Genomic DNA, 26,122 nt, shown 5'->3' with positions numbered 1-26,122 from the left:
GGTGGGTGTGGGTGTAGAGGGAGAGGGTGTGGGTGGGGGTGGGTGTAGAGGGAGAGGATGTGGGTGGGTGTGGGTGTAGAGAGAGGATGTGGGTGTGTGTGGGTGTAGAGGGAGAGGGTGTGGGTGGGTGTGGGTGTAGAGGGAGAGGGTGTGGGTGGTGGTGTGTGTAGATAGAGAGGGTGTGGGTGGGGGTGGGTGTAGAGGGAGAGGGTGTGGGTGGGGGTGGGTGTAGAGGGAGAGGATGTGGGTGGGTGTGGGTGTAGAGAGAGGATGTGGGTGTGTGTGGGTGTAGAGGGAGAGGGTGTGGGTGGGTGTGGGTGTAGAGAGAGAGGGTGTGGGTGGTGGTGAGTGTAGAGAGAGGGAGAGGGTGTGGGTGTGTGTAGATAGAGAGGGTGTGGGTGGGGGTGTGTGTAGAGAGAGGGTGTGGGTGGGTGTGGGTGTAGAGAGAGGGGGTGTGGGTGGGGGTAGGTGTAGAGAGAGGGGGTGTGGATGTGGGTGGGTGTAGAGAGAGGGGGTGTGGGTGGGGGTGTGTGTAGATAGAGAGGGTGTGGGTGAGTGTAGAGAGAGGGGGTGTGGATGTGGGTGGGTGTAGAGAGAGGGGTGTGGATGTGGGTGGGTGTAGAGAGAGGGTGTGGGTGGGGGTGGGTGTAGAGGGAGAGGGTGTGGGTGGGTGTAGAGAGAGAGGGGGTGTGGGTGTGGGTGGGTGTAGAGAGAGGGTGTGGGTGGGGGTGTGTGTAGATAGAGAGGGTGTGGGTGGGTGTAGAGAGAGGGTGTGGGTGTGGGTGTGTGTAGAGGGAGAGGGTGTGGGTGTGGGTGGGTGTAGAGGGAGGGGGTGTGGGTGTAGAGGGAGAGGGTGTGGGTGGGGGTAGGTGTAGAGAGGGGGTGTGGATGTGGGTGGGTGTAGAGAGAGGGTGTGGGTGGGTGTAGAGAGAGGGTGTGGGTGGGGGTGTGTGTAGATAGAGAGGGTGTGGGTGGGTGTAGAGAGAGGGTGTGGGTGGGTGTGGGTGTAGAGGGAGAGGGTGTGGGTGGGGGTAGGTGTAGAGAGAGAGGGGGTGTGGATGTGGGTGGGTGTAGAGAGAGGGTGTGGGTGGGGGTGTGTGTAGATAGAGAGGGTGTGGGTGGGTGTAGAGAGAGGGTGTGGGTGTGGGTGTGTGTAGAGAGAGGGTGAGGGTGTGGGTGGGTGTAGAGAGGGGGTGTGGGTGTGGGTGGGTGTAGAGGGAGAGGGTGTGGGTGTGGGTGGGTGTAGAGGGAGAGGGTGTGGGTGGTGGTGTGTGTAGATAGAGAGGGTGTGGGTGGGGGTGTGTGTAGAGAGAGAGGGTGTGGGTGGGGGTGGGTGTAGAGGGAGAGGGTGTGGGTGTGGGTAGGTGTAGAGAGAGAGGGTGTGGGTGGGTGTAGAGGGAGAGGGTGTGGGTGTGGGTGGGGTGTAGAGAGGGGGGTAGGGGTGTTGGTGGGTGGAGAGAGGGAGAAGCAGACCTTTGCAGTTTCGACAGATTCCCATCTGTCTCTGCTTGAAGGGTCTCACCGGATACAGAGATGGGGAAAATCTAGACGGGTGTGGGTCAAACAAGGGCAGAAAGGACTATATTCGGTCACCATCTCGGTCAGCAAGGATGAGCTGTGCCCACGAGGACCTGCTTCCAGACTGTAATGCTCTACGAAAACAGATATTCTTCACCAGATGATAGGAGCGAGTCAGATGGGTCCTGATAATAGTCTGGTGGTTCCCCATTCGTCAGCTTTTAAAGCCACTTCAGTGAATGAAGAATTTCCCAGCTTCCAGACCCCAATACCCACCCAGTAGTCCGGGCCTCCGCGGTTCCACGGGTCCAGACTGCCACGCGTGCTTTCGAGGGACACTTGGACTGCAGCAAGCGACAAAATAAATGGTGTTGGAGATTGACGGGAGATGCAATGGAGGGATACAAAATCATGAGGGGTATAGATAGGGCAAATGCAAGCAGGCTTTTTCCACTGAGGTTGGGTGGGATTAGGACCAGAGGTCACAGGTCACGGGCGGAAGGTGAAAGGTAAAGGAAACCTGAGGGAAACTCCTTCATTCAGCACGATGGAGCGGGTGTGGAATGAGCTGCCAAGGGAGGTGGTGACAGTGGGTTCAATTCCAATATTTGAAGTGTTTTTGGTTAAGTACATAGATGGAGGAGTATAGTCCAGGGGCGGGGGAGGTGGGACTGGGTGGAGTGACAATATGGTACGGGCCAGGTGGGTCGAAGGACCTGTTTCTCTGCTCTATGACGCTTAAAATGGAGGGAGCCTAAGGGTTAAAATGGAGGGAGCCAAAATGGAGGACATCTTGACAGAAGGGATGTGCCTTTGGTGCCTGGGTAAGCTGATCATTATTTGAAGGCTTTGCAGTGCGTTGGGGAGTTGGACCTAGTACATATGGGTACCATGACAGAGAAAGTAGGGCAGAAATGGACTTCCAGCAGTCTATTCCTAGTCTGCAGCATAGCTATGGATGTTTTAGAGACACATTTTAAACGAGGATTTGCAATTTAAAAAAATATCAGATATTGCAATGCTTAACTCAAACTACTTGGGCAAAGAACAACAGACAATCAGTAAGATTCTGGAAATTCTATTTATTTATTGAGATACGATCAGCATGGGTGAATTGCGCTGAAAGGCTTGTTCCTGTACCATGAAGCTGAAAAGATAATTAGTTTTATCCAATTAAAGGCCTGAGTTCCTCCAAGATTTTGTGTGTCGCTCGGATCTCCAGCATCTGCAGATTTTCTCTTATCAGAGTTATCTAGGCAGTCAGGATGGAATAGACATGGAGAGGATGTTTCCAATAATGGGAGAGTCTAGGAGCTCAGAATAGAAGGATAATCCTTTAGAACAGAGACGAGGAGGAATTTCTTTAGCCAGAGGCTGGTGAATCTGTGGAATTCGTTGCCACAGACGGAAGTGGAGGCAAAGTCATTGGATATATTTCAAGCAGACGTTGACAGGTTCTTGATCGGTCAGGATGTCAAAAGTTACGGGGAGAAGGCAGGGGAGTGGGGTGAAGAGGGTGAATAAGTCGGCCATGATGGAATGGAGGAGCATTCTCGATGGGCTGAATGGCCTACAAGATGGCGGTGCACACTGTCGCAGCGGCCGCTCCAGCTCCAACTAATGGTGCAATTGTCCGTCCTTTTCGTCTTTCCTATGATCACAGAAGACTGCCGGATATTAAGAACACCAAGTCCACCTCACTCAGCGAGCTATTGGACGGCAGAGGAGTTCCTCCGCTCAGGCTGTTAACGTACCGTGTCGTCGCCCAAGGAAGGGGGCGTCAGGAGTGGCCCGCAAGGAAACAGAACTGGTATTCGTGCAAGACCGAATGCAGGCCAGCTCTCCCATCGATACTGCTTTCAAAAGCTCGATCACCAGGAAATAAAGTAGATTACCCGAGTCTGGGACTGAGCCGGCATGAGATGAAGGACTGCCGTGCAGCTATCCTGACGGAAACGTGGCTCCAAGATGCCGCTCCTGAAAAGGCCATCCAGCCAGAGGGTTCATCTCTAATCGGGCTGAATGTCTTTTACGCTAGATTTGACGTACGTAACCTGCCTTAACGACTGCCGTCCGGTGGTATAGCCATCAACAAGAATGAAGTGCTTTGAGCGGCTGGGTTATGGATCACATTAAAGCCCATCTGCCTGCTCTCCCCAGTTCGCCTATTGTTCAAATTGGTCCGCCGGTGAAGCCACAGTCTCTGCTCTCCACTGCGTCCTCTCCCAGGACGCCACCTATCAGCTGCAGCTCTGCGTTCCATCATCCCTCAGAAGCTGGTGGGCAAGCTGCCCTTGTTGGGTCTCAACACCTCCCTCCGTAACTGGGTCCTGGGCTTTTTTTGGCAGAACGGCCACAGCCGGTCCATGTTGGCAGGGACATCTCTAGCTCCATCACGCTGAGCACCGGTGCACTCCCCACCCACACCAGGCTGTTGTTCATCTGCTGACACCTGGCTGCCCTGCTAGATCCGGTTTGAACCAAACCAAGTGCACTAAATCACACAGCAGTAGCTTGCCTCATCAAGGACGATAAGGAGATGGCGGATAGAGGGCTGGTAGAGCACACGACCGAAGAGGTGACTGTGGATTTTACAGCGGTGTGGGCTAACCTCTCCTCACTACAAACGAACACTCCTAAGGAGAGACTTAGGAGTGCCAGGTTTTCGAGGAATACACACAAGGGGCGATCTCCTCTGGTTCCTCAACACCACCTCTTTAGCCAACAAAGCACAGCAGCGTCTCCGCTTCCTGAGGAGTCTGAGGTGAGCAAGGCCACCTGGCCCCACCATTCTAACCAATTCTTACAGGAGCATCATCGAGAGCTTCCTGACCAGCTGAGAGGAACACTGGCGTCTCTCGTCCACCCATCAGATAGCTATCTGGAGCACTGCGTACGCAGGGCCCTTATCATTGACAATGATCTCTCCCACCTGCCCAACAACCCCCCCCGCCCCCACCATCAAGCAGGAGGTCCCGTTAGCATTAGGACAAGGACTGTGAGAATCTGAAACAGTTTCTTGACCCAGGCTGTAAGACGACTGAACTCCCTGCCAGCACCCAGGCCTCGTCACGTATGAAGCGCCAGTGGCGTTATACTGTTTACTTTCTAAACTTGTGTCGTAAGTGCACCTCATTATTTACTCAGAATCAGAATCAGGTTTAGTATCACTGGCACATGTTGTGAAATTTGCTGTCTTTGTGGCAACAGTACACAGTAATACAGAATAGTCGATAAAATACGGTGCATTAGGTCGTATCCATGCGTTCATTGTCCATTCAGGAATCGGACGGCAGAGGGGAAGAAGCTGTTCCTGAATCGTTGAGTGTGTGCCTTCAGGCTTCTGTACCTCCGTCCTGATGGTAGTGATGAGAACAAGATGATGGGGGGTCCTTAATGACGGACGCCGCCTTTCTGAGACACCGCTCCTTGAAGATGTCCTGGATACTACGGAGGCTGGTGCCCATGATGGAGCTGACTGAGTTTACAACTCTCCGCAGCTTGTTTCGATCCTGTGCAGTAGATTCAACCCTCACAGCAGACAGTGATGCAGCCAGTTAGAATGTTCTCCACGGTACATCTATAAATATATTTGCGAGCGTCTTCTCAAACTCCTGATAAAATACAGCTGCTGCCGTGCCTTCTTTGTGACTACATCGACGTGTTGGGCCCAGGTTAGGTCTTCAGAGATATTGACACCCAGGAACTTGAAGTTGCTCACTGTCTCCACTTCTGATCCCTCTCTGATGGCTGGAGTGTATTTCCTCGTCTTTCCCGTTCTGAAGCCCACACTCAGTTCCTTGGACAAGAGGAATTCTGCAGATGCTGGAAATTCAAGCAACACACATCAAAGTTGCTGGTGAACGCAGCAGGCCAAGCAGCATCTATATAGATGCTGCCTGGCCTGCTGCGTTCACCAGCAACTTTGATGTGTATTACTCAGTTCCTTGGTCTTGCTGACGCTGAGTACCAGGTTATTGCTGCGACACCACTGAACCAGCTGGTAAATCTTGCTCCTGTACGCCCTCTTGTCTCCATCTGAGATCCTGCCAACAATAGCTGTGCCGTCAGCAAATTTACAGATGCTGTTTGAGCTATGCCTAGCCACACAGTCAGAGGTGTAGAGAGAGTAGAGCAGTGGGCTAAGCACACATCCCCGAGGTGCGCCAGTGTTGACTGTCAGCGAGGTGGAGATGTGACTTCTGATTCACACAGACTGGGGTAATACTACGCTGGCGTGTTGCACTGGAGTTATATGTATTGTGTTGTGAACACTGGTCTGGAGGAACATTGTTCTGTCTGGCAGTTTACGCATGAAGGATTGAATGAACTGAATGTGAATTTGAACACTTGTGGTCCGAGCGCAACATCTGCAGTGTAAACTGTACCAACACCAGGCCCAATGGACAATAACTGACTCATCATGCCTCCCGTTTCCTGGAACTGTCAGCATTCTCTCAGCGATAGGTGCGGATATACGGCGAGCATTCTTGCTTGGTACTGGTTTGGAGCCGTGAGTGCACAGGATCGAGAAGAGCTATAGAGGGTTGTAAACTCATCGCGGGCACTAGCCTTCCCGCCATCGAGGAATTCTTCAAAAGGCGGCAACCATCGTGAAGTACCCTCGCTGTCCAGGACATGCCCTCTTCTCATTGCCACCATCAGTACAGGAGCCCGACGACACACACTCAGCGCTTTCCGAACAGCCTCTTCCCCTCAGCCATCAGGTTTCCCTGAACACTACGTAACTATACAGCTCTCTTTTTGTACGATTTATTTTGATGTACTGTTATTGCAACTTCAAGTTTTTTTTTTTAAATGTATCACGCTGCGGCAACACAACAAATTTCACGGCATACGTCCGTGACGATAAACCTGATTCTAGCCCTTGCTTTCGGGATCCTCAGATACTTAGTCGCTGCCTGAAGATTACATTAATTGCAGATCAGGACAGAAAGAATGATTCAAGAATGTCCTCGTGGGTTTCTTGAGGTTAAAAGAAGAAAAGGAGCGACCTCACGGATTTCCTGGAATCCCCGTCCCAGAAGTAGCATTTGGGGTGGTATTTCTATCTTATAACATAAGTGCTCCCGTGCTAGTAACTTCCTTGCGAATCGTTTCTCCGTGGACTCGGCCCGCGCTTCTCGATGTTTCAGTAAATCAGTCAGCATGACCAAAGACCCCACCCAACCCTGGTAATTCTCTCTTCTCCTCCTTCCCATCGGGCAGAAGACACAGAAGCCTAAAATCACACATCACCAGGCTCAGGGACAGCTTCCTGAACAGTCTATAAAACCATAAGTCAGAGGAGCAGAAACAGGCCATTCGGCCCATAAGATCTGCTGCCCCATTCCATCATGGCTGATTCATTTCCCCTCTCAGCCAATTCTCCTGCCTTCTCCCCATAATCTAATCAAGAACCTATCAATCGACACACATCAAAATTGCTGGTGAACGCAGCAGGCCAGGCAGCATCTCTAGGAAGAGGTACAGTCGACGTTTCAGGCCGAGACCCTTCATCAGGACTAGTCTTCACCAGCAATTCTGATGTGTGTTGCTTGAATTTCCAGCATCTGCAGAATTCCTGTTGTTTAAGAACCTATCAATCTTCACTTTAATTATATCCAATGACTCAGCATCCACAGCTGTTGGCGGCGATGAATTCCACTGACTCACCACCCACTGGCTAAAGAAATTGCTCCTCATCTCTGTTCTAAAAGGACGTCCTTCTATTCTGAGGCTGTGCCCTCTGGTCATAGACTCCCCTCACTATTGGAAACATCCTCTCCATGTCCACTCTATCTAGGCCTTTCAATATTCGATGGGTTTCAGTGAGAACCCCCCCTTCATTCTTCTAACCTCTAGAGCCATCAAATGTGAACCTTTTCATTCCCAGGGTCATCCTTGTGAACCTCCTCTAGACCTCCTCCGATGCCAGGACATCCTCTCTTAGATAAGGGGCACAAAACTGCTCACAATGCCCCCTAGAATGATAAGATGGACATTTGACCCCACAATAGAACATAGAATAGTACAGCACATTACAGGCCCTTCAGCCCACAATGTTGTGCCAACCCTCAAACCCCGCCTCCCATATAACCCCCCACCTTAAATTCCTCCATATACCTGTCTAGTAGTCTCTTAAACTTCACTAGTGTATCTGCCTCCACCACTGACTCAGGCAGTGCATTCCACGCACCAACCACTCTCTGATTAAAAAACCTTCCTCTAATATCCGCCTTGAACTTCCCACCCCTTACCTTAAAGCCATGTCCTCTTGTATTGAGCAGTGGTGCCCTGGGAAAGAGGCGCTGGCTATCCACTCTATCTATTCCTCTTAATATCTTGTATATCTTTATCATGTCTCCTCTCATCCTCCTTCTCTCCAAAGAGTGAAGCCCTAGCTCCCTTAATCTCTGATCATAATCCATACCAGGCAGCATCCTGGTAAATCTCCTCTGTACCCTTTCCAGTGCTTCCACATCCTTCCTATAGTGAGGCGACCAGAACTGGACACAGTACTCCAAGTGTGGCCTAACCAGAGTTTTATAGAGCTGCATCATTACATCGCGACTCTTAAACTCTATCCCTCGACTTATGAAAGCGAAGTCGAAAAATTACTAAGCACAAAATAATATTAGGTGATTGGATGTAAACAGTAGTATATCTACCTGTGAGGCAACTTACAGGGATCTGTGGATATGTACCCCCAGATCCCTCTGCTCCTCCACACCCCTCTGCTCCTCTACACTACCAAGTATCCTGGCATTTACTTTGTACTCTGCCTTGGAGTTTGTCCTTCCATAGTGTACCACCTCACACTTCTCCGGGTTGAACTCCATCTGCCACTTCTCAGCCCACTTCTGCATCCTATCAATGTCTCTCTGCAAACTTTGACAATCCTCTACACTATCTACAATACCACCAACTTTTGTGTCGTCTGCAAACTTGCCAACCCACTCTTCTACCCTCACATCCAGGTCGTTAATAAAAATCACGAAAAGTAGAGGTCCCAGAACAGATCCCTGTGGGACACCACTAGTCACAACCCTCCAATCTGAATGTACTCCCTCCACCACCACCCTCTGCCTTCTGCAGGCAAGCCAGCTCTGAACTCACCTGGCCAAACTTCCCTGGATCCCATGCCTTCTGATTTTCTGAACAAGCCTACCGTGTGGAACCTTGTCAAATGCCTTACGAAAGTCCATGTAGATCACATCCACTGCACTACCCTCATCTATATGCCTGGTCACCTCCTCAGAGAACTCTTATCAGGCTTGTTAGACACGATCTGCCCTTCACAAAGTCATGCTGACTGTCCCTGATCAGACCATGATTTTCTAAATGCCCATAGATCCTATCTCTAAGAATCTTTTCCAACAGCTTTCCCACCACAGACGCAAGGCTCACTGGTCTATAATTATCTGGACTATCCCTACTACCTTTTTTGAATGAGGAGACAATATTTGCCTCCCTCCAATCCTCCGGTACCATTCCCGTGGACAACGAGGACATAAAGATCCTAGCCAGAGGCTCAGCAATCTCTTCCCTCGTCTCATGGAGCAGCCTGGGGAATATTCCGTCAGGCCCCGGGGACTTACCCGTCCTAATGTATTTTAACAACAACACCTCCTCTCCCTTAATATCAACATGCTCCAGAACATCAACCTCACTCATATTGTCCTCACCGGCATCAAGTTCCCTCTCATTGGTGAATACCGAAGAGAAGTATTCATTGGGGACCTCGCTCACTTCCACAGCCTCCAGGCACATCTTCCCACCTTTATCTCTAATCGGTCCTACCTTCACTCCTGTCATCCTTTTTTTCTTCACATAATTGAAGAATGCCTTGGGGTTTTCCTTTACCCTACTCGTCAAGGCCTTCTCATGCCCCCTTCTTGCTCCTCTCAGCCCCTTAAGCTCCTTTCTTGCTTCCCTATATTCCCCAATAGACCCATCTGATCCTTGCTTCCTAAACCTCATGTATGCTGCCTTCTTCCACCTGACTAGATTTTCCACCTCACTTGTCACCCATGGGTCCTTCACCCTACCATTCTTTAGTTAATCTTCCTCACCGGGACAAATTTATCCCTAAGATCCTGCAAGAGATCTCTAAACATCGACCACATGTCCGTAGCACAGTTCCCTGAAAAAACATCAACCAATTCACACCCGCAAGTTCTAGCCTTATAGCCTCATAATTTGCCTTTCCCCAATTAAAAATTTTCCTGTCCTCTCTGATTCTATCCTTTTCCATGATAATGTTAAAGGCCAGGGAGTGGTGGTCACTGTCCCCCAGATGCTCACCCACTGAGAGATCTGTGACCTGACCAGGTTCATTACCTAGTACTAGATCTAGTATGGCATTCCCCCTGGTCGGCCTGTCAACATACTGTGACAGGAAGCCATCCTGGACACACTAACAAACTCTGCCCCATCTAAACCCTTAGAACTAATCAGGTGCCAATCAATATTAGGGAAGTTAAAGTCACCCATGATGACAACCCTGTTATTGCACCTTTCCGAAATCTGCCTCCCAATCTGCTCCTCTGTATCTCTGCTGCTACCAGGGGGCCTATAGAATACACCCAGTAGAGTAACTGCTCCCTTCCTGGACCTGACTTCCACCCATATTGACTCAAAAGAGGATCCTGCTACATTACCCACCCTTTCTGTAGCTGTAATAGTATCCCTGACCAGTAATGCCACCCCTCCTCCCCTTTTTCCACCCTCTCCATCCCTTTTAAAGCACTGAAATCCAGGAATATTGAGAATCCATTCCTGCCCTGGTGCCAGCCAAGTCCCTGTAATGGCCACTATATCATAATTCCATGTATGTATCCAAGCTCTCAGTTCATCACCTTTGTTCCTGATGCTTCTTGCATTGAGGTAGTCTAACTAGTTATGGCCTTGTCCCTTACCTTACTGTAACAACTCACTCTGCATTCTGTCATGACCTGCCCCTTGTCCTACCTCGATGCACTGACACGATGAAATGATCTGCATGGATGGCGAGAAAGCAGTTTCTGCACTGGAACTCAGTACATCGAATAATATTAAACCAAGTTACTGGCTGATTGCCTCGAGTCCGTGCTTCAAGAGCCAACACCACTGGCCAGCAAGAAAAATCCCCCTCTCCTCTCTCTCTTTGCCTCCTGCCAGCCAGCCAATCTTCTGTTTATCCTTGTATCTTTCCTGTAATACCATGGACTCTGATCTTGTTTAGCAGTCTCGTGTGACCTTGTCAAAGGACTTCTGAAAATCCAAATACACAACGTCCACAGCCCCTACCTTTGTCTATCCTGTCCTCAAAGAATTCTAACATTTGTCAGGGAAGATTTCCCCTTAAGGAAACCATGGTGACTTTGGCCTATTTTATCATGTATCTCCAAGTACCCTGGAACCTTGCCCCTAATGGTGGACTCTAACATCTGCCAACCTCTAAAGTCGGGCTAACTGGCCTATAATGTCCTGTCTTTTGCTTCCTTCCCTCTTAAAGAGTGGAGTGAAATTTGCAATTTTCCAGTCTTTTGGACCCATTTTAATACCCCCACACTGCTGATGCCTCCACAATCTCTTTGGCGGCCTCCCAGAACCCTGGGGTGTAGTCTACCTGGTCCAGGTGACTTACCTACCTGCAGACCTCTCAGCTTCCCAAGCACCTTCTCCTTAGTAATAGCAACTGTGCTCACTTCTGTCCCCAACACTCTAAAATTTCTGCTATACTGCTAGTCTTCCACAGTGAAGTCTGATGCAAAATACTTATTCAGTTCATTCACCATTTCTTTGTTCCCTATTACTACCTCTCCAGCATCTTTTTCCAGCATTCCAATATCTACGCTTGCCTCTCTTTTACTCATATCTGAAAAAATCCTTTGGTATCTTGTATTATTGTCTAACTTAACTTCTTATTTCAACTTTTCTCTCCTTATTGCTTTATTGTTTTCTGTAGTTTCTTCCCCCCCCATCCTCTTTCTTCCCACTAATCTAAGCAGTTTTGTATGCCCTCCTTTTTGCTTTAATGCTGGCTTTGACCCCCATGCCAGACACAGTTGCCTCATCCTCCCTCTAGAATGCTTCTTCCTTGGGATGAACTGATCCCATGTCTTTCTAATTGCCCCCAGAAAATGCAGCCATTGCTGTTCTGCCATCATCCCTGCTAGTGTCCCCTTCCAATCAACTATGGCCACATGCATCTGGGTTACCTTTACTCCACGGTAATACTGATTTGAGCTTCTCTCTGCCAAACTATTAAGTGAATTCTATCATATTATGATCACTGCTTACCTTAATCTCACTAATCAAAGCTGGTTTATTACACAACACAAAATCTAGAATTGCCTGTTTCCTAGTGGGCTAGGCCATAAGCTACTCTAAATAGGCATTCTACAATTTCCTTCTCTTGGGATCCAGCATCAATCTGGTTTTCCCAATCTACCTGTGTATTGAAATCCCCCTCCACGATCGTAACATTGCCCTTTTCCCATGCCTTTGTAGCCCACATCCTGGCTACTGTTCGGGGGCCTGTATAGAACTTCCCTCTGGGTCTTTTTACTCTTGCAGTTGTGAAGATAAGAACAGGAGAAATAGGTGCAGGAGTCGGCCATCTGGCCCGTTGAGCCTGCTCTGTCATTCAATAAGATCATGGCTGATCTAGCCATGGACTCATCTCCACCTACCTGCCCTTTCCCCATTACCCTTAATTCCCCTACTATCCAACAATCTATCTAACCTGTTTACAAAGGAAACCACCTCTGCTTCGTTGGGCAGAGAATTCCACAGATTCACCACTCTCTGGGAAAAGCAGTTCCTCCTCATCTCCGTCCCAAACCTTGAAGCTATGTCCCCTAGTTCTACTCACAAGGATTCTATGTCTCCTGATCCTACAGTATGTCACTCCTTTCCAAGGATTTGATTTCATTGTCTACCCCATCCCCTCCACCCGCCTGCCTGCCCTTTGTATGCCAAACTCCCAGCTGTGAGCTTCTCTCAGACATGACTTAGTGATGCATCACGTCATCTAACCCTCGCTGAACCATTTAAACTACCTGCTCCCGTCGCCCTACCATCCATGTACCGATCCAAACTTCTCTTAAACGTTGAAATCGAGCTGGCACGCACCACTTGAGCTGGCAACTCGTTCCACACTCTCACCACTCACCAAGTGAAGTTTCCCCTCATGTTCCCCTTGAACTTTTCACCTTTCACCCTTAACCCATGACCTCTGGTTGTAGTCCCACCCAACCTCACTGCATTTACCCTACCTATACCCCTCATAATTTGTATACTTCTACCAAATCTCCCCTTGATCTTGTACATTCTAAGGAATAAAGTCCTAACCTATTCAATCTTTCCTTATAACTAAGGTCCGGCAATATCCTTGTAAATTTTCTGTGTACTCTTTCAACCTTATTCACTGTAGGTAGGTGATCAAATTAGGAATTTACCACCCTCCTTTTCAATTTTGCCTCCATGTTGTTTTAAGTAAAATTTTTATCCCTTTCTAAACTATGTTATTTTTTATTCTGGAAATTTCTCCTGCACTCTCTTCCCCTTTTACTTTGTTCATACTTCCCCCAGCTCTTGAACCTCGGTTGTTCCCCCCCCCCCACCCCCCGGCTGGTTAGACGATTCGCCAGGAAATGCTGATGAACTATAAGTGTCAACGACAGCCCAGAATGCTTTAAGAATCTCAGTGGGGGCGGGCGGACTGGCAGATGACATGCCCCTACCCCTCCGCAGACTCTGCACCTAAAAGTCAAACTGTGATTTTACGGGGCACCGATCTCTGATTGTTTATTTTTTATCTCTTCTTTATTGAGGTACAGCGCAGAATAGGCTGTCCCAGCCCTTCGAGCTGCACCACCCAGCAATGATCCTAGGCTATTCACAATCTACAATGGCTGGTTAACCTCCCAACTGGTACGTCTTTGGACTGTGTGGGCGGGAACAGGAGCACCCGGAGGAAACCCAGGCAGTCATGGGGAGAGCGTACAAACCCCTTACAGGCAGCAATGCAAATTGAACCCGGGTCCCTGGTGTTGTAAGGCATCGTGCTAATCACGACGCTGCCGTACCACTTGCAAAAGAACGCCTCCCCTAAAAGAACAAGAATAACTCCAAGGAGTCCGAGAGATTCTGCCAGTGCTGGAAATCTAGAGCAACACACAAAGAAAATGCTGGGGGAACTCAGCAGGTCAGGCAGCATCCATGGAACGGAGTAAACCGTCGATGTTTCGGGCCAAGACCCTTCAACAACCTTGTCTTACGCTGCCCGCACAAACATTATCCCTGTCACTGAAGCAAAGTACTCATTATCGGCCTCTTACCTGATAGATGGCTTCATCGCAGGCACTCTGTAGACCAAGGTTCACCATGGTGTTCTGCAGTGTACGGCCCATGTAAAACTCCAGCGACAGGTAGTAGATACGCTGAGAGGGAGAGAGGTCAAATGTTAACAGTCCTGGTAAACGGCGGCACAATATTTGAGCTGCTGCACACCTGACAACGAAGCTGGAAATGGTCAACGCGGCATAATGGCCTCCGGCTCACGTGCCTGAAGGAGAAACGGTCTTGGTTGTTGAAGAATTACATTGCCAAAACACGGCTATAGCACCTCAATCTGCAAATTAGGTTCTCCAGAATAATGCTTACAGCAGGCAGGTGGTGTTTAGAAAAGTGAGGGAGATGTTACAGACTGACCTCAGGTCAGGAACACCTCACTTATGGACACCTGCACTTTACACGGAGCATAACATTATTGAGACAATAAGACCTCAAGATATAGGAGCAGAACTAGACCACAGACCCATCGAGTCTGCTCCACCATTTCATCATGGCTGATCCATTTTTGCTCTCAACCCCATTCTCCTGTCTTCATCCCCGTAAGCTTTCATGCCCTGACTAATCTAGGGCCTCTCATCCTCCGTCTCAAATACACCCAATGACCTGGCCTCCACAGCTGCCTGTGGCAATGAATTCCAAAGATTCGCCACTCTCTGGCTACAGAAATTCCTCCTCACCTCTGTTCCAAATGGATGGCCCCCTGATCTGAGGCTGCTCTCCTCCACGACAGGAAACATTTTTTGTACATCGATTTTACTAGGGTTTTCAACATTCAATAGGTTTCAATGAGATGCCCTCTCATTCTTATAAACTGCGGTATGAGCCCAGAGCCATCAAATATCAAATGCACCTCATACATTGTGTGTGTGTGTGTGTGTGTGTGTGTGTGTGTGTGTGTGTGTGTGTGTGTGTGTGTGATACATTAACCCTTTTATTCCTGGAATCATTCTCACGAACTTCCTCTGGACCCTCTCCAAAGTCAGCACATCCTTTCTTAGACAAGGGGCCCAAACTACTCACAATACTCCAAGTGAGGCCCTGCCAGGGCTTTATAAAGTCTCAACATTTCACCTTTGCTCTTATATTCTAGTCCTCTTGAAATGAATGCTAACATTTCATTTGTCTTCCTCATCCTTTGGGCAATCCCGCATGAGGACTCCCAAGTCCCTTTGCAACTCTTGATTTTGGAATTTTCTCCCCGTTTAGAAAACAGTTCCTTCTACCAAAGTGCACGACCGTACACTTCCGGACACTGTGTTCCATTTGCCACTTCTTTGCCCAGTCTCCCAATCTGGCTAAGTCCTTCCGCAGCCTTCCTGCTTCCTCAACACTAACTGCCCCTCCACCTATCATCCACACAGCTGGCCACAAGGCCATTAATTCTAATCAACGACACATTGCGTTAAAAAGCAGTCCCAACACCGACCCCTGCAGAATACCACTAGACACCAGCAGCCAACAAGACGCCCCTTATTCCCACACTTTGCCTGCTGCCAATCAGCCAATCCTCTACCCACGGTAGTATCTTGTTAAGCATGTGTGGCACCTTGTCAAAGGCCTTCTAAAAATTCGACTACACAACATCCACCAATTCTGCTTTGTCTATCCTGCTTGTTATTTCCTCAAGGAATTCCAGCAGATTTGACAGGTAAGATCTTCACTTAAGGAAACCATGCTGACTTTAGCCTATTTTATCATGTGCCTCCAAGTAACCCAAAATCACACCTTTAACTCGACTCCAGCATCTTTCCAACCACAGAGCTCAGACAAACTGGGCTATAATTTTCTGCTTCCCATTCTTCTTGAATAGTGGAGTGACACTGCAACTTCCCATTCCTCTGGAACCATCCTAGTATCTCGTGTTTCATGAAACATCACTACCAATACCTCCACAATCTCCCCAGCCACCTCTTTCAGAATCCTGGGGTGTTGTCGATCTGACCAGGGACCTTACCTATCTTCAGACTTTCAGCTTCCCAAAGCACCTTCTCCTAGTAATAGCAATTGTGCTCACTTCTGTCCGCTGACAGTCTCAATGACCAACATACTGCTAGTGTCTTGCACAGTGAATACGGATGCAAAATACTTACTTAATTACTACCCCTCCAGCGTCATGATATCTACTCTCGTCTCTCTTTTTCTTTTTATGTATTTGAAAAAAACTTTTGGTATCCTCTTTGGTATTATTGGCTAGCTTACCTTTATATATCATCTTTTCTCTCCTTATGGAATTTTTAGTTGTCTTCTGCTGGTTTTTAAAAGTTTTCCAATCCTCTAACTTCCCACTAATTTTTGCTCTTATATGTCCTCTCTTGTGCTTTTATAGTGTTTTTGATTTCCCTTGTCAGCATCATCCTGCCTTCAGAACGCAACTACTTCTTGTTTAGGATGTACCTATCCCGCGCCTTTCAAATTGCTTCCACGAACTCCAGCCACTGCTGTTCTGCCATCATCCCTGCTCATGGCCCTTGCAATCAACTTTGGCCAGCTCCTCTCTGATGCTTCTATAATTCACTTTACTCCACTGTTACATCTGACTTTAACTTCTCCCTCTTAAACTGCAGGGCGAAGTCTATCATATTATGATTATTGTCCCCTAAGGTTTCCTTTACCTTAAGCTCCTGAATCAAATCCGGTTCATTACACACATCCAATCCAGAATAGCCTTGAGTTCTAGTGGGCTCAACCACAAGCTGCTCAAAAAAAAACAACGGGTAGGCATTCTACAAATTCTCTCTCTTGGGACCCAACACCAATCTGACATCTCTCAAAATGCTGTATCCTGATATCACAAGCAACAGACCCATCCCCACCGGTACTGTACCACAGTGTTACACAGTGACAGACCCATCCCCACTGGTACCGTACCCCGGTGTTATACAGTGACAGACCCGTCCCCACCGGTACCGTACCCCGGTGTTATACAGCGACAGACCCGTCCCCACCGGTACCGTACCCCGGTGTTATACAGCGACAGACCCGTCCCCACCGGTACCGTACCCCGGTGTTATACAGCGACAGACCCGTCCCCACCGGTACCGTACCCCGGTGTTATACAGCGACAGACCCGTCCCCACCGGTACCGTACCCCGGTGTTATACAGCGACAGACCCGTCCCCACCGGTACCGTACCCCGGTGTTATACAGCGACAGACCCGTCCCCACCGGTACCGTACCCCGGTGTTATACAGCGACAGACCCGTCCCCACCGGTACCGTACCCCGGTGTTATACAGCGACAGACCCGTCCCCACCGGTACCGTACCCCGGTGTTATACAGCGACAGACCCGTCCCCACCGGTACCGTACCCCGGTGTTATACAGCGACAGACCCGTCCCCACCGGTACCGTACCCCGGTGTTATACAGTGACAGACCCGTCCCCACCGGTACCGTACGCCGGTGTTATACAGCGACAGACCCGTCCCCACCGGTACCGTACCCTGGTGTTATACAGCGACAGACCCGTCCCCACCGGTACCGTACCCTGGTGTTATACAGCGACAGACCCGTCCCCACCGGTACCGTACCCTGGTGTTATACAGCGACAGACCCGTCCCCACCGGTACCGTACCACGGTGTTATACAGCGACAGACCCGTCCCCACCGGTACCGTACCACGGTGTTATACAGCGACAGACCCGTCCCCACCGGTACCGTACCACGGTGTTATACAGCGACAGACCCGTCCCCACCGGTACCGTACCACGGTGTTATACAGCGACAGACCCGTCCCCACCGGTACCGTACCACGGTGTTATACAGCGACAGACCCGTCCCCACCGGTACCGTACCACGGTGTTATACAGCGACAGACCCGTCCCCACCGGTACCGTACCACGGTGTTATACAGCGACAGACCCGTCCCCACCGGTACCGTACCACGGTGTTATACAGCGACAGACCCGTCCCCACCGGTACCGTACCACGGTGTTATACAGCGACAGACCCGTCCCCACCGGTACCGTACCACGGTGTTATACAGCGACAGACCCGTCCCCACCGGTACCGTACCCTGGTGTTATACAGTGACAGACCCGTCCCCACCGGTACCGTACCACAGTGTTATACAGTGACAGACCCGTCCCCACCGGTACCGTACCCTGGTGTTATACAGTGACAGACCCATCCCCACCGGTACTGTACCACAGTGTTATACAGTGACAGACCCTGGTGTTATACAGTGACAGACCCGTCCCCACCGGTACCGTACCCCGGTGTTATACAGTGACAGACCCGTCCCCACCGGTACCGTACCCCGGTGTTATACAGTGACAGACCCGTCCCCACCGGTACCGTACCCCGGTGTTATACAGTGACAGACCCGTCCCCACCGGTACCGTACCCCGGTGTTATACAGTGACAGACCCGTCCCCACCGGTACCGTACCCCGGTGTTATACAGTGACAGACCCGTCCCCACCGGTACCGTACCCCGGTGTTATACAGTGACAGACCCGTCCCCACCGGTACCGTACCCCGGTGTTATACAGCGACAGACCCGTCCCCACCGGTACCGTACCCCGGTGTTATACAGCGACAGACCCGTCCCCACCGGTACCGTACCCCGGTGTTATACAGCGACAGACCCGTCCCCACCGGTACCGTACCCCGGTGTTATACAGCGACAGACCCGTCCCCACCGGTACCGTACCCCGGTGTTATACAGCGACAGACCCGTCCCCACCGGTACCGTACCCCGGTGTTATACAGCGACAGACCCGTCCCCACCGGTACCGTACCCCGGTGTTACACAGCGACAGACCCGTCCCCACCGGTACCGTACCCCGGTGTTACACAGCGACAGACCCGTCCCCACCGGTACCGTACCCCGGTGTTACACAGCGACAGACCCGTCCCCACCGGTACCGTACCCCGGTGTTACACAGCGACAGACCCGTCCCCACCGGTACCGTACCCCGGTGTTACACAGCGACAGACCCGTCCCCACCGGTACCGTACCCCGGTGTTACACAGCGACAGACCCGTCCCCACCGGTACCGTACCCCGGTGTTATACAGCGACAGACCCGTCCCCACCGGTACCGTACCCCGGTGTTATACAGTGACAGACCCGTCCCCACCGGTACCGTACCCCTGTGTTATACAGTGACAGACCCGTCCCCACCGGTACCGTACCCCGGTGTTATACAGTGACAGACCCGTCCCCACCGGTACCGTACCCTGGTGTTATACAGTGACAGACCCGTCCCCACCGGTACCGTACCCCGGTGTCATACAGTGACAGACCCGTCCCCACCGGTACCGTACCCTGGTGTTACACAGTGACAGACCCGTCCCCACCGGTGCCGTACCACGGTGTTATACAGTGACAGACCCGTCCCCACCGGTACCGTACCCTGGTGTTATACAGTGACAGACCCATCCCCACCGGTACCGTACCACGGTGTTATACAGTGACAGACCCGTCCCCACCGGTACCGTACCACAGTGTTCATAGTGACAGACCCGTCCCCACCGGTACCGTACCCTGGTGTTATACAGTGACAGACCCGTCCCCACCGGTACCGTACCCTGGCGTTATACAGTGACAGACCCGTCCCCACCGGTACCGTACCCCGGTGTCACACCAGTGACAGACCTGTCCCCACCGGTACCGTACCCCGGTGTTATACAGCGACAGACCCGTCCCCACCGGTACCGTACCCCGGTGTTATACAGCGACAGACCCGTCCCCACCGGTACCGTACCCCGGTGTTATACAGTGACAGACCCGTCCCCACCGGTACCGTACCCCGGTGTTATACAGTGACAGACCCGTCCCCACCGGTACCGTACCCCGGTGTTATACAGTGACAGACCCGTCCCCACCGGTACCGTACCCCGGTGTTATACAGTGACAGACCCGTCCCCACCGGTACCGTACCCCGGTGTTATACAGTGACCGACCCATCCCCACCGGTACTGTACCACAGTGTTATACAGTGACAGACCCTGGTGTTATACAGTGACAGACCCGTCCCCACCGGTACCGTACCCCGGTGTTACACAGGGACAGACCCGTCCCCACCGGTACCGTACCCCGGTGTTATACAGTGACAGACCCGTCCCCACCGGTACCGTACCCTGGTGTCACACAGTGACAGACCCGTCCCCACCGGTACCGTACCCCAATGTTTTATATTTGAGGTGTACCCTCGGCAGTAAAATATCTTAGTGTTATACAGAGACCAGAGACACACCTTGTACGTGTTGCACACAAGTCGGGTATTCATACCTTGGGAGACATTGTACTGGTGAAGGGCCTAGAAAGACTAGCTACAATCGACTCTGTTCAAGAGCCTTGAGGTAACGTTACAGGTTATAAATCCTGGTTAGACCACACCTGGAATATCATGTTCAGTGCTGGTCGTGTCAGTATAGGAATGACGCTTTAGAGGAGATTTACCGAGATGCTATCTGGATTAGAGAGCATGCCTTACGAGGAAAGGCTGAGCGAGCCAGGGCTTTTCTCTTTGAAGCAAAGGAGGATGAAAGGCAACTTTCTACGTGGAACTTTGTGGTAGGAGAGCAGCCTTCACCACCCAGGCCATGCTCCTTTCTTGCTGCTGCCATCGGGTAACATAATTGATTTGGAACTTGAGTTCTTCTCTCTTTCAGCCATCAGGAGCTCTGCATACCCAGGCTTCACGTTGTCAGTGATCCCTCCCATCCGTCCAGCAGTCTCTCTGACCCTCTACCATCAGCCAGGAGGTAATGTTGCATTAGGGCAAAGACTGTTAGGAAGGCAAGGAGCTTCTTGCCCCTGCCACCACCCATGTTTCATCACATATGAAGCACCAGTGGCGTATTGCCTGGTGTTATCAAGACACCTTATCTGGCAAGATGGCAGCAGTGACCAACAGCGACACCCTGCCGACAGCTCACAAAACTACTAGATATTCTTCTTCTTCTAATAAACCTCTGCACCGGAACTTCGATTGATTGCAGCCTGCAATTTCCATTTTAAAGATGGATTTTTCAGCTGACTAAACGATCTGGCGCTCTTGGGACCTCCTGGGGGAATTCGGCGAGGACGTGCAGGGGGCGGCCCTCAATTCCGAATGGTGGAACGCAAACCCACGGTCGGCTCCGTTACTCCGTACTGATTAAAGTGTCGAGCAAGTTTAAAATCGACGAGGCCGAAAGCGGAAGACGAACAAGTGTTCGGCGCGTGTCACTGCGTTTAGCTGGCGGAAGGTGCAGGATTCTTGCATCCCACGCTGCAGGTGAGGGAGAAGGTGGGCGGGTGGGGCGACAAAGTGAAAAGCTGGGAGGTGATTGGTGGAAGAGGTGGAAGGCTGAAGAAGGAGGAAGCTGATTGGAGAGGCGAGTGGGTCAAGGGAAAAGGGGAAGGAGGAGGGGGGGCACCAGCGTTTGTAGTATCTCTTGTGTTAACGTTGGAACCTACCAGTGAACTTTTGATGCTGTTAAGCAGGAAAGGAAATGCTGATTGCTCTTTCAGATTGGTTACTGCATTGCAACAGTAACCGTGCTTCTATAAGTAACTTCATTGGCTGCAAACTCCTTCTGGACGTTGAGGAAATAGAAAGCAGTTTGCAAACTTTATAATTAAAAGTTTGGTATTCCCTGCTACAGAAGGTGGTGGAGACAGCCCGGTCCAGCAGAGGCAAATCCCTCCCCACCAATGATGTGGAGCGCTGCCACAGAAAGCAGCGTCTGTCATTAAGGAACCTAACCCCCCCCCCCCATCCAGGCCATCTCTTTCCTCGCTAGGGTCAGGCAGGAGGTACAGAAGCCTTTAGGTTCAGGGTCAGTTATACACTACGACCATCAGACTCCTGCACCAGCGTGGTTAACTTCACTCACGCTGTCCTGCACTGAAAGCGACACACACAAAATGCTGGAGGAACTCAGCAGGTCTACGGGAAAGAGTTGACAGTAGATGTTTCGGGCTGAGACCCTTCAGCAGGACTGGAAGGGAAGGAAGTCAGAGTAAGAAGGTGGGGGGGGGGAGGAGGAAGAAGTACGAGGTGGTAGGTGATAGGAGAGACCGGGAGAGTGGCAGGGGGCGAAGTAAGAAGTGGATTGGTGAAAGAGATACAGGGCTGGAAGGGGAAGTCTGATAGGAGAGGACAGAAGGCCATGGAAGAAAGGGAAGGGGGAGAGTCACCAAAGGGAGGTGATGGGCAGGTGAGGATGAGAGAGCGAAACGGGAATGGGGAATGGAAGGGAGGGGGTATTACCGGAAGCTCGCACCCATAACCTCTTAACCTTTGATAGCAGCTGGCCATCTGCACGTTAACTGTGGAGGACAGCACAGTGCATAAGAAACATAAGTATAACAAGCCATTTAGCCTCTGGTACCCACTCTGCTATGTGAATGTTATGTATCCACAGGTCCAAGAACAAAGGAGTGCTATGATTAAACTTTTTTACTGAATCTTGGTGGGAATGTTTTACAGACTTTATAAAAAGAGCTGGAAAATGGAATCCGTAACGATGACTGGCACGAATATAGAGAGAGGTCAATATTAAGAATAAGAAGGGCCTATTAATATTAAGAAGGGTCTATTTCTGTGTTGTATGACTCTACGAACTTCCAAAGTATCATGAGAGTCAAATAAAAGCTTCTGCATAGAAACAGGCCCTTCAGCCCATCCAGTCTGTGCCGAAACATTAATCTACCCAGTCCCATCGACCTTTGTCTTCCCTTTAGCTTTCCTTTGCTCGCTTTTCCTGTGTTGTAGAAGGAAATTAAACACAGAGTGATGCAGTTAGGAAAGTTAAAGCAGGGCAAAGCGTTTAGTAAATAGTAGGGTCATGGGGAGAGAACGAGGGATACCAGTATGATGTTCTCTGAGAGTGGCAACTCAGGGTGGTGAAGAAGCCACGTACACCACACTTGCCTGTGTGTGTTTGGGGGGGTGGGGGGACTGAGTACAAGAGTTGGGTCGTTACGTTAGAGCTGTACAAGACCTTACTCGAGCCTGCCCTTGAAGGCAGCTCCGATCCTCAGACAGAAGGAACAATGTGATCCAGCCAGACGGAGCACGGAAACGATTCACAAAGGTGCTGCTACGACAAGAGGGCTTGAGTTTTACGGACGGATGGGATAGGATAGCACTAAGGTAACCCAAGGAATGGCCTCACAGAAGTTTATAGCATCACGATGCGCAGAAAGATTGAGATGAAGGTAAAAATTAGCATTATCTGTGACACGAACATCGACACACACACAGTGAAACGCAAACTAAGTCAGCGCAAGCATCGCCACACTTCAGGCGCCAGCACAATACGCCTACGACCCGTGAGCCCTGACCTGTGCTTCTTCGGAACGTGTTGGCGGGAAGAACGTGCAAGCTCCTCAGAGGCAGCAGCAGGAGTTGAACCCTGACCGCTGATCCCCAAGGATAGGGGAGACTAAAACCGGAGGGCATAGATACAGAAAGGAGGGCTGGAGGGGTAGGCTCTTCCCCACCCCACACACAAACGGTAGTAGGTCCAAGGAATGAACTGCCAGACGAAGTGGTAGAGGTGGATACGATCGGAGCATTTGAAAGATGGATAGGAAAGGCTTGGAGGGGTATGTTCTAAAACACAGGCAAATGGGACTTGGTCAGGAAAGCACCTTGATCGACACAGGTGCATTGAGCCACAGGGTCTGCTTCTGCACTCAGAATCTTCCTCCGCGAGAGGCATTTCTGCATTGACTGGTATCTCTAAGACCTTCTTGGAAACTTAGCCTCCACAGATTTGATGTGCCACGTAAAACTTCGACAAGTCTCTACGGATGCACGGTGGACAGAATTCCAACTGGCTGCACTGCCGCCTGGTCCGGGAACACCAGGAATAGAAAAGGACGCGGGAAGTGGTGGCTACAGCCCAGTCCATCACAGGCAAAGCCCTCGCCGCCTTCGAGCACATCTACAAGTAGGGCTGCCACGTGAAAGCAGCAGCCACCGTTAAACGACCGCCACCACCCAGGCCAGGTTCTCTTCTCACTACTACCATCAGGCAGGAGGTAGGGGAGCCTGGGGTCCCACACCAAGTCAGGAACTGTTATTGCCCCACAACATCAGGGCTCCTGGATCACTTCACTCACTCCAACACTGAACTGATTCCACAACCTAAGGACTCACCTTCAAGGAATCTACAACTCGTGTTCTCAATATTATTTATTAGCAATAGGTCTATGGTGGACACGATTTCGTTGGCTCTTCACGTGGCCATGGATCGCCTAGACAATACAAATACCGATGTCGGGATGCTGTTTGCTGACTACAGCTCATCATTTAACACCATCATTCCTGCAGGTCCTGATCGAAAAGCTCCGGAACCTGGGCCTCTGTACCTCCCTCGACTCCCTCACCGGAGGACCACAACCTGTGCGGACCAGAAGCAACGTCTCCACCCCGCTGACACCCAACACCAGCGCACCTCAGGGAACTGCGCTCGTCAGAGTAAGCTGCAAATTTAGTCAGCTCCATCGTGGGCACCGGCCTCCATCGTACCCAGGACACCGTCAAAGAGCGGTGTCTCAGAAAGGCGGCGACCATCATGAAGGATCCTGTCACCCGGGACATGCCCTCTTCTCATTGCTACCATCAGGAGGGAGGTACAGGAGCCTGAAGGCACCCACTCAGCGATTCAGGAACAGCTTCTTCCCCTCTGCCGTCCGATTTCTGAATGGATATTGAACCCAGGAACACTACCTCAATACTTTTTAATTTCTATTTTAGTACTACTTACTTAATTTAACATATATACAATAATTCAGTTTTTTCCTCCATTATTTTGTACTGTTGCTGCAAAGTCAACTAATTTCACGACATATGCCAGTGATATTAAACCCGATTCCGATTCTGACTGATTCTAATTATTATTATTTTGTATTTGCACAGTTTGTGTTTTGCAAATCGGTTGTTTGTCTGTCTTTCATCGACCCTATTGCCTTCCTTTGTACCTACTGTGAGAGCCTGCAAGAAAATTAATCTCAGGGTGGCATGCACGTACTCTGATAATAAATTTACTTTGAACTTTGAAGTCCTTAAGCATCATCAGGCAAAGCCCTGACTCATTGCAGAAGCCATTTGCTGTTCGGCTGAGCTGCAGTTTCTTGGCAACGTTTCCAGCGATGATTTAATGGTGCCGGCACTTTCTCTGACTTGCAGAGTATCAGCTTACATTACGAGGACGGGCAAGAAATCCGTTGGCAGCCGTTTCTTGAGGTGGAGGACATCTCGCTCGTTGCTTGGCGCTGGTCTGCGGAGGGTGACGGTCCATCCCAATGCAGTACTGGTGGGTCGGGGGTGGGGGCTCGAGTCATTCGAAAACTGTGCGGCTGAGACAACAGCGAGACAATAGGGCTCCCAGAGCGAGGGCAGGAGTAATCAGAGGGAGGGTTTACACGGGATTAGTATGTTACTAATGCAAGTAGTTGACCAGTTTCAGAACTCCAGTTCTACGATCAGAAGCCCTCCGTTACCCAATCCCCAAAAGTCTTTGATAAAGGCTCCAAGTGATACACAGAACACTGAAATGTAGCACAGTACAGGCCATCCAGCCCACAATGTTGTGCCAACACTTTAACCTACTCCAAGATCAATCTAACATATTCCCCTCCCATGTAACCCACTAACCCACGCAAGGCTGCAGGACCGGATGGTGTCAGTACCAGGGTGCTCAAAGCCTGTGCCCCTCAGCTATGTGCAGTACTTCGCCATGTATTCAACATGAACCTGAGGCTCCGGAGGGTTCCTGTACTGTGGAAGACGTCCTGCCTCGTCCCTGTGCCGAAGACGCCGCGCCCCAGCGGCCTCAATGACATTGACCTCCCACATCATGAAGACCCTGGAGAGACTTGTTCTGGAGCTGCTCCGGACTATGGCCGGGCCACACTTAGATCCCCTCCAGTTCGCCTACCAGCCCCGACTAGGCGTTGCGGATGCCATCGTCTACCTGCTGAACAGTGTCTACGCCCACCTGGACAAGCCAGCGAGCACTGTGAGGGTCATGTTTTTTGACTTCTCCAGTGCGTTCAACACCATCTGCCCTGCTCTGCTGGGGGAGAAACTGACAGCGATGCAGGTGGATGCTTCCCTGGTGTCATGGATTCTTGATTACCTGACTGGCAGACCACAGTACGTGTGCTTGCAACACTGTGTGTCCGACAGAGTGATCAGCAGCACTGGGGCTCCACAGGGGACTGTCTTGTCTCCCTTTCTCTTCACCATTTACACCTCGGACTTCAACTACTGCACAGAGTCTTGTCATCTTCAGAAGTTTTTGGATGACTTTGC

At 50.6% G+C, this 26,122-nt stretch overlaps 1 protein-coding gene across 1 annotated transcript in view; it reads right to left on the bottom strand.

Annotated features, from left to right (window-relative positions):
* The window catches only part of LOC140193661 (glycogen phosphorylase, muscle form-like), a 154,729-nt gene that overhangs the window by 108,791 nt on the left and 19,816 nt on the right, over positions 1-26,122 (bottom strand). Inside the window, exon 2 of the mRNA XM_072250818.1 lies at positions 13,848-13,949. Coding sequence (XP_072106919.1) covers positions 13,848-13,949 — 102 coding nt within the window. The remainder of the gene's footprint in view (positions 1-13,847; positions 13,950-26,122) is intronic.

The sequence above is a fragment of the Mobula birostris genome, unplaced genomic scaffold, assembly GCF_030028105.1.
Source record: "Mobula birostris isolate sMobBir1 unplaced genomic scaffold, sMobBir1.hap1 scaffold_686, whole genome shotgun sequence".
NCBI lineage: Eukaryota > Metazoa > Chordata > Chondrichthyes > Myliobatiformes > Myliobatidae > Mobula > Mobula birostris.
Note: the sequence above shows the minus strand (reverse complement) of the source record. Positions and strands in the feature narration are given on the sequence as shown.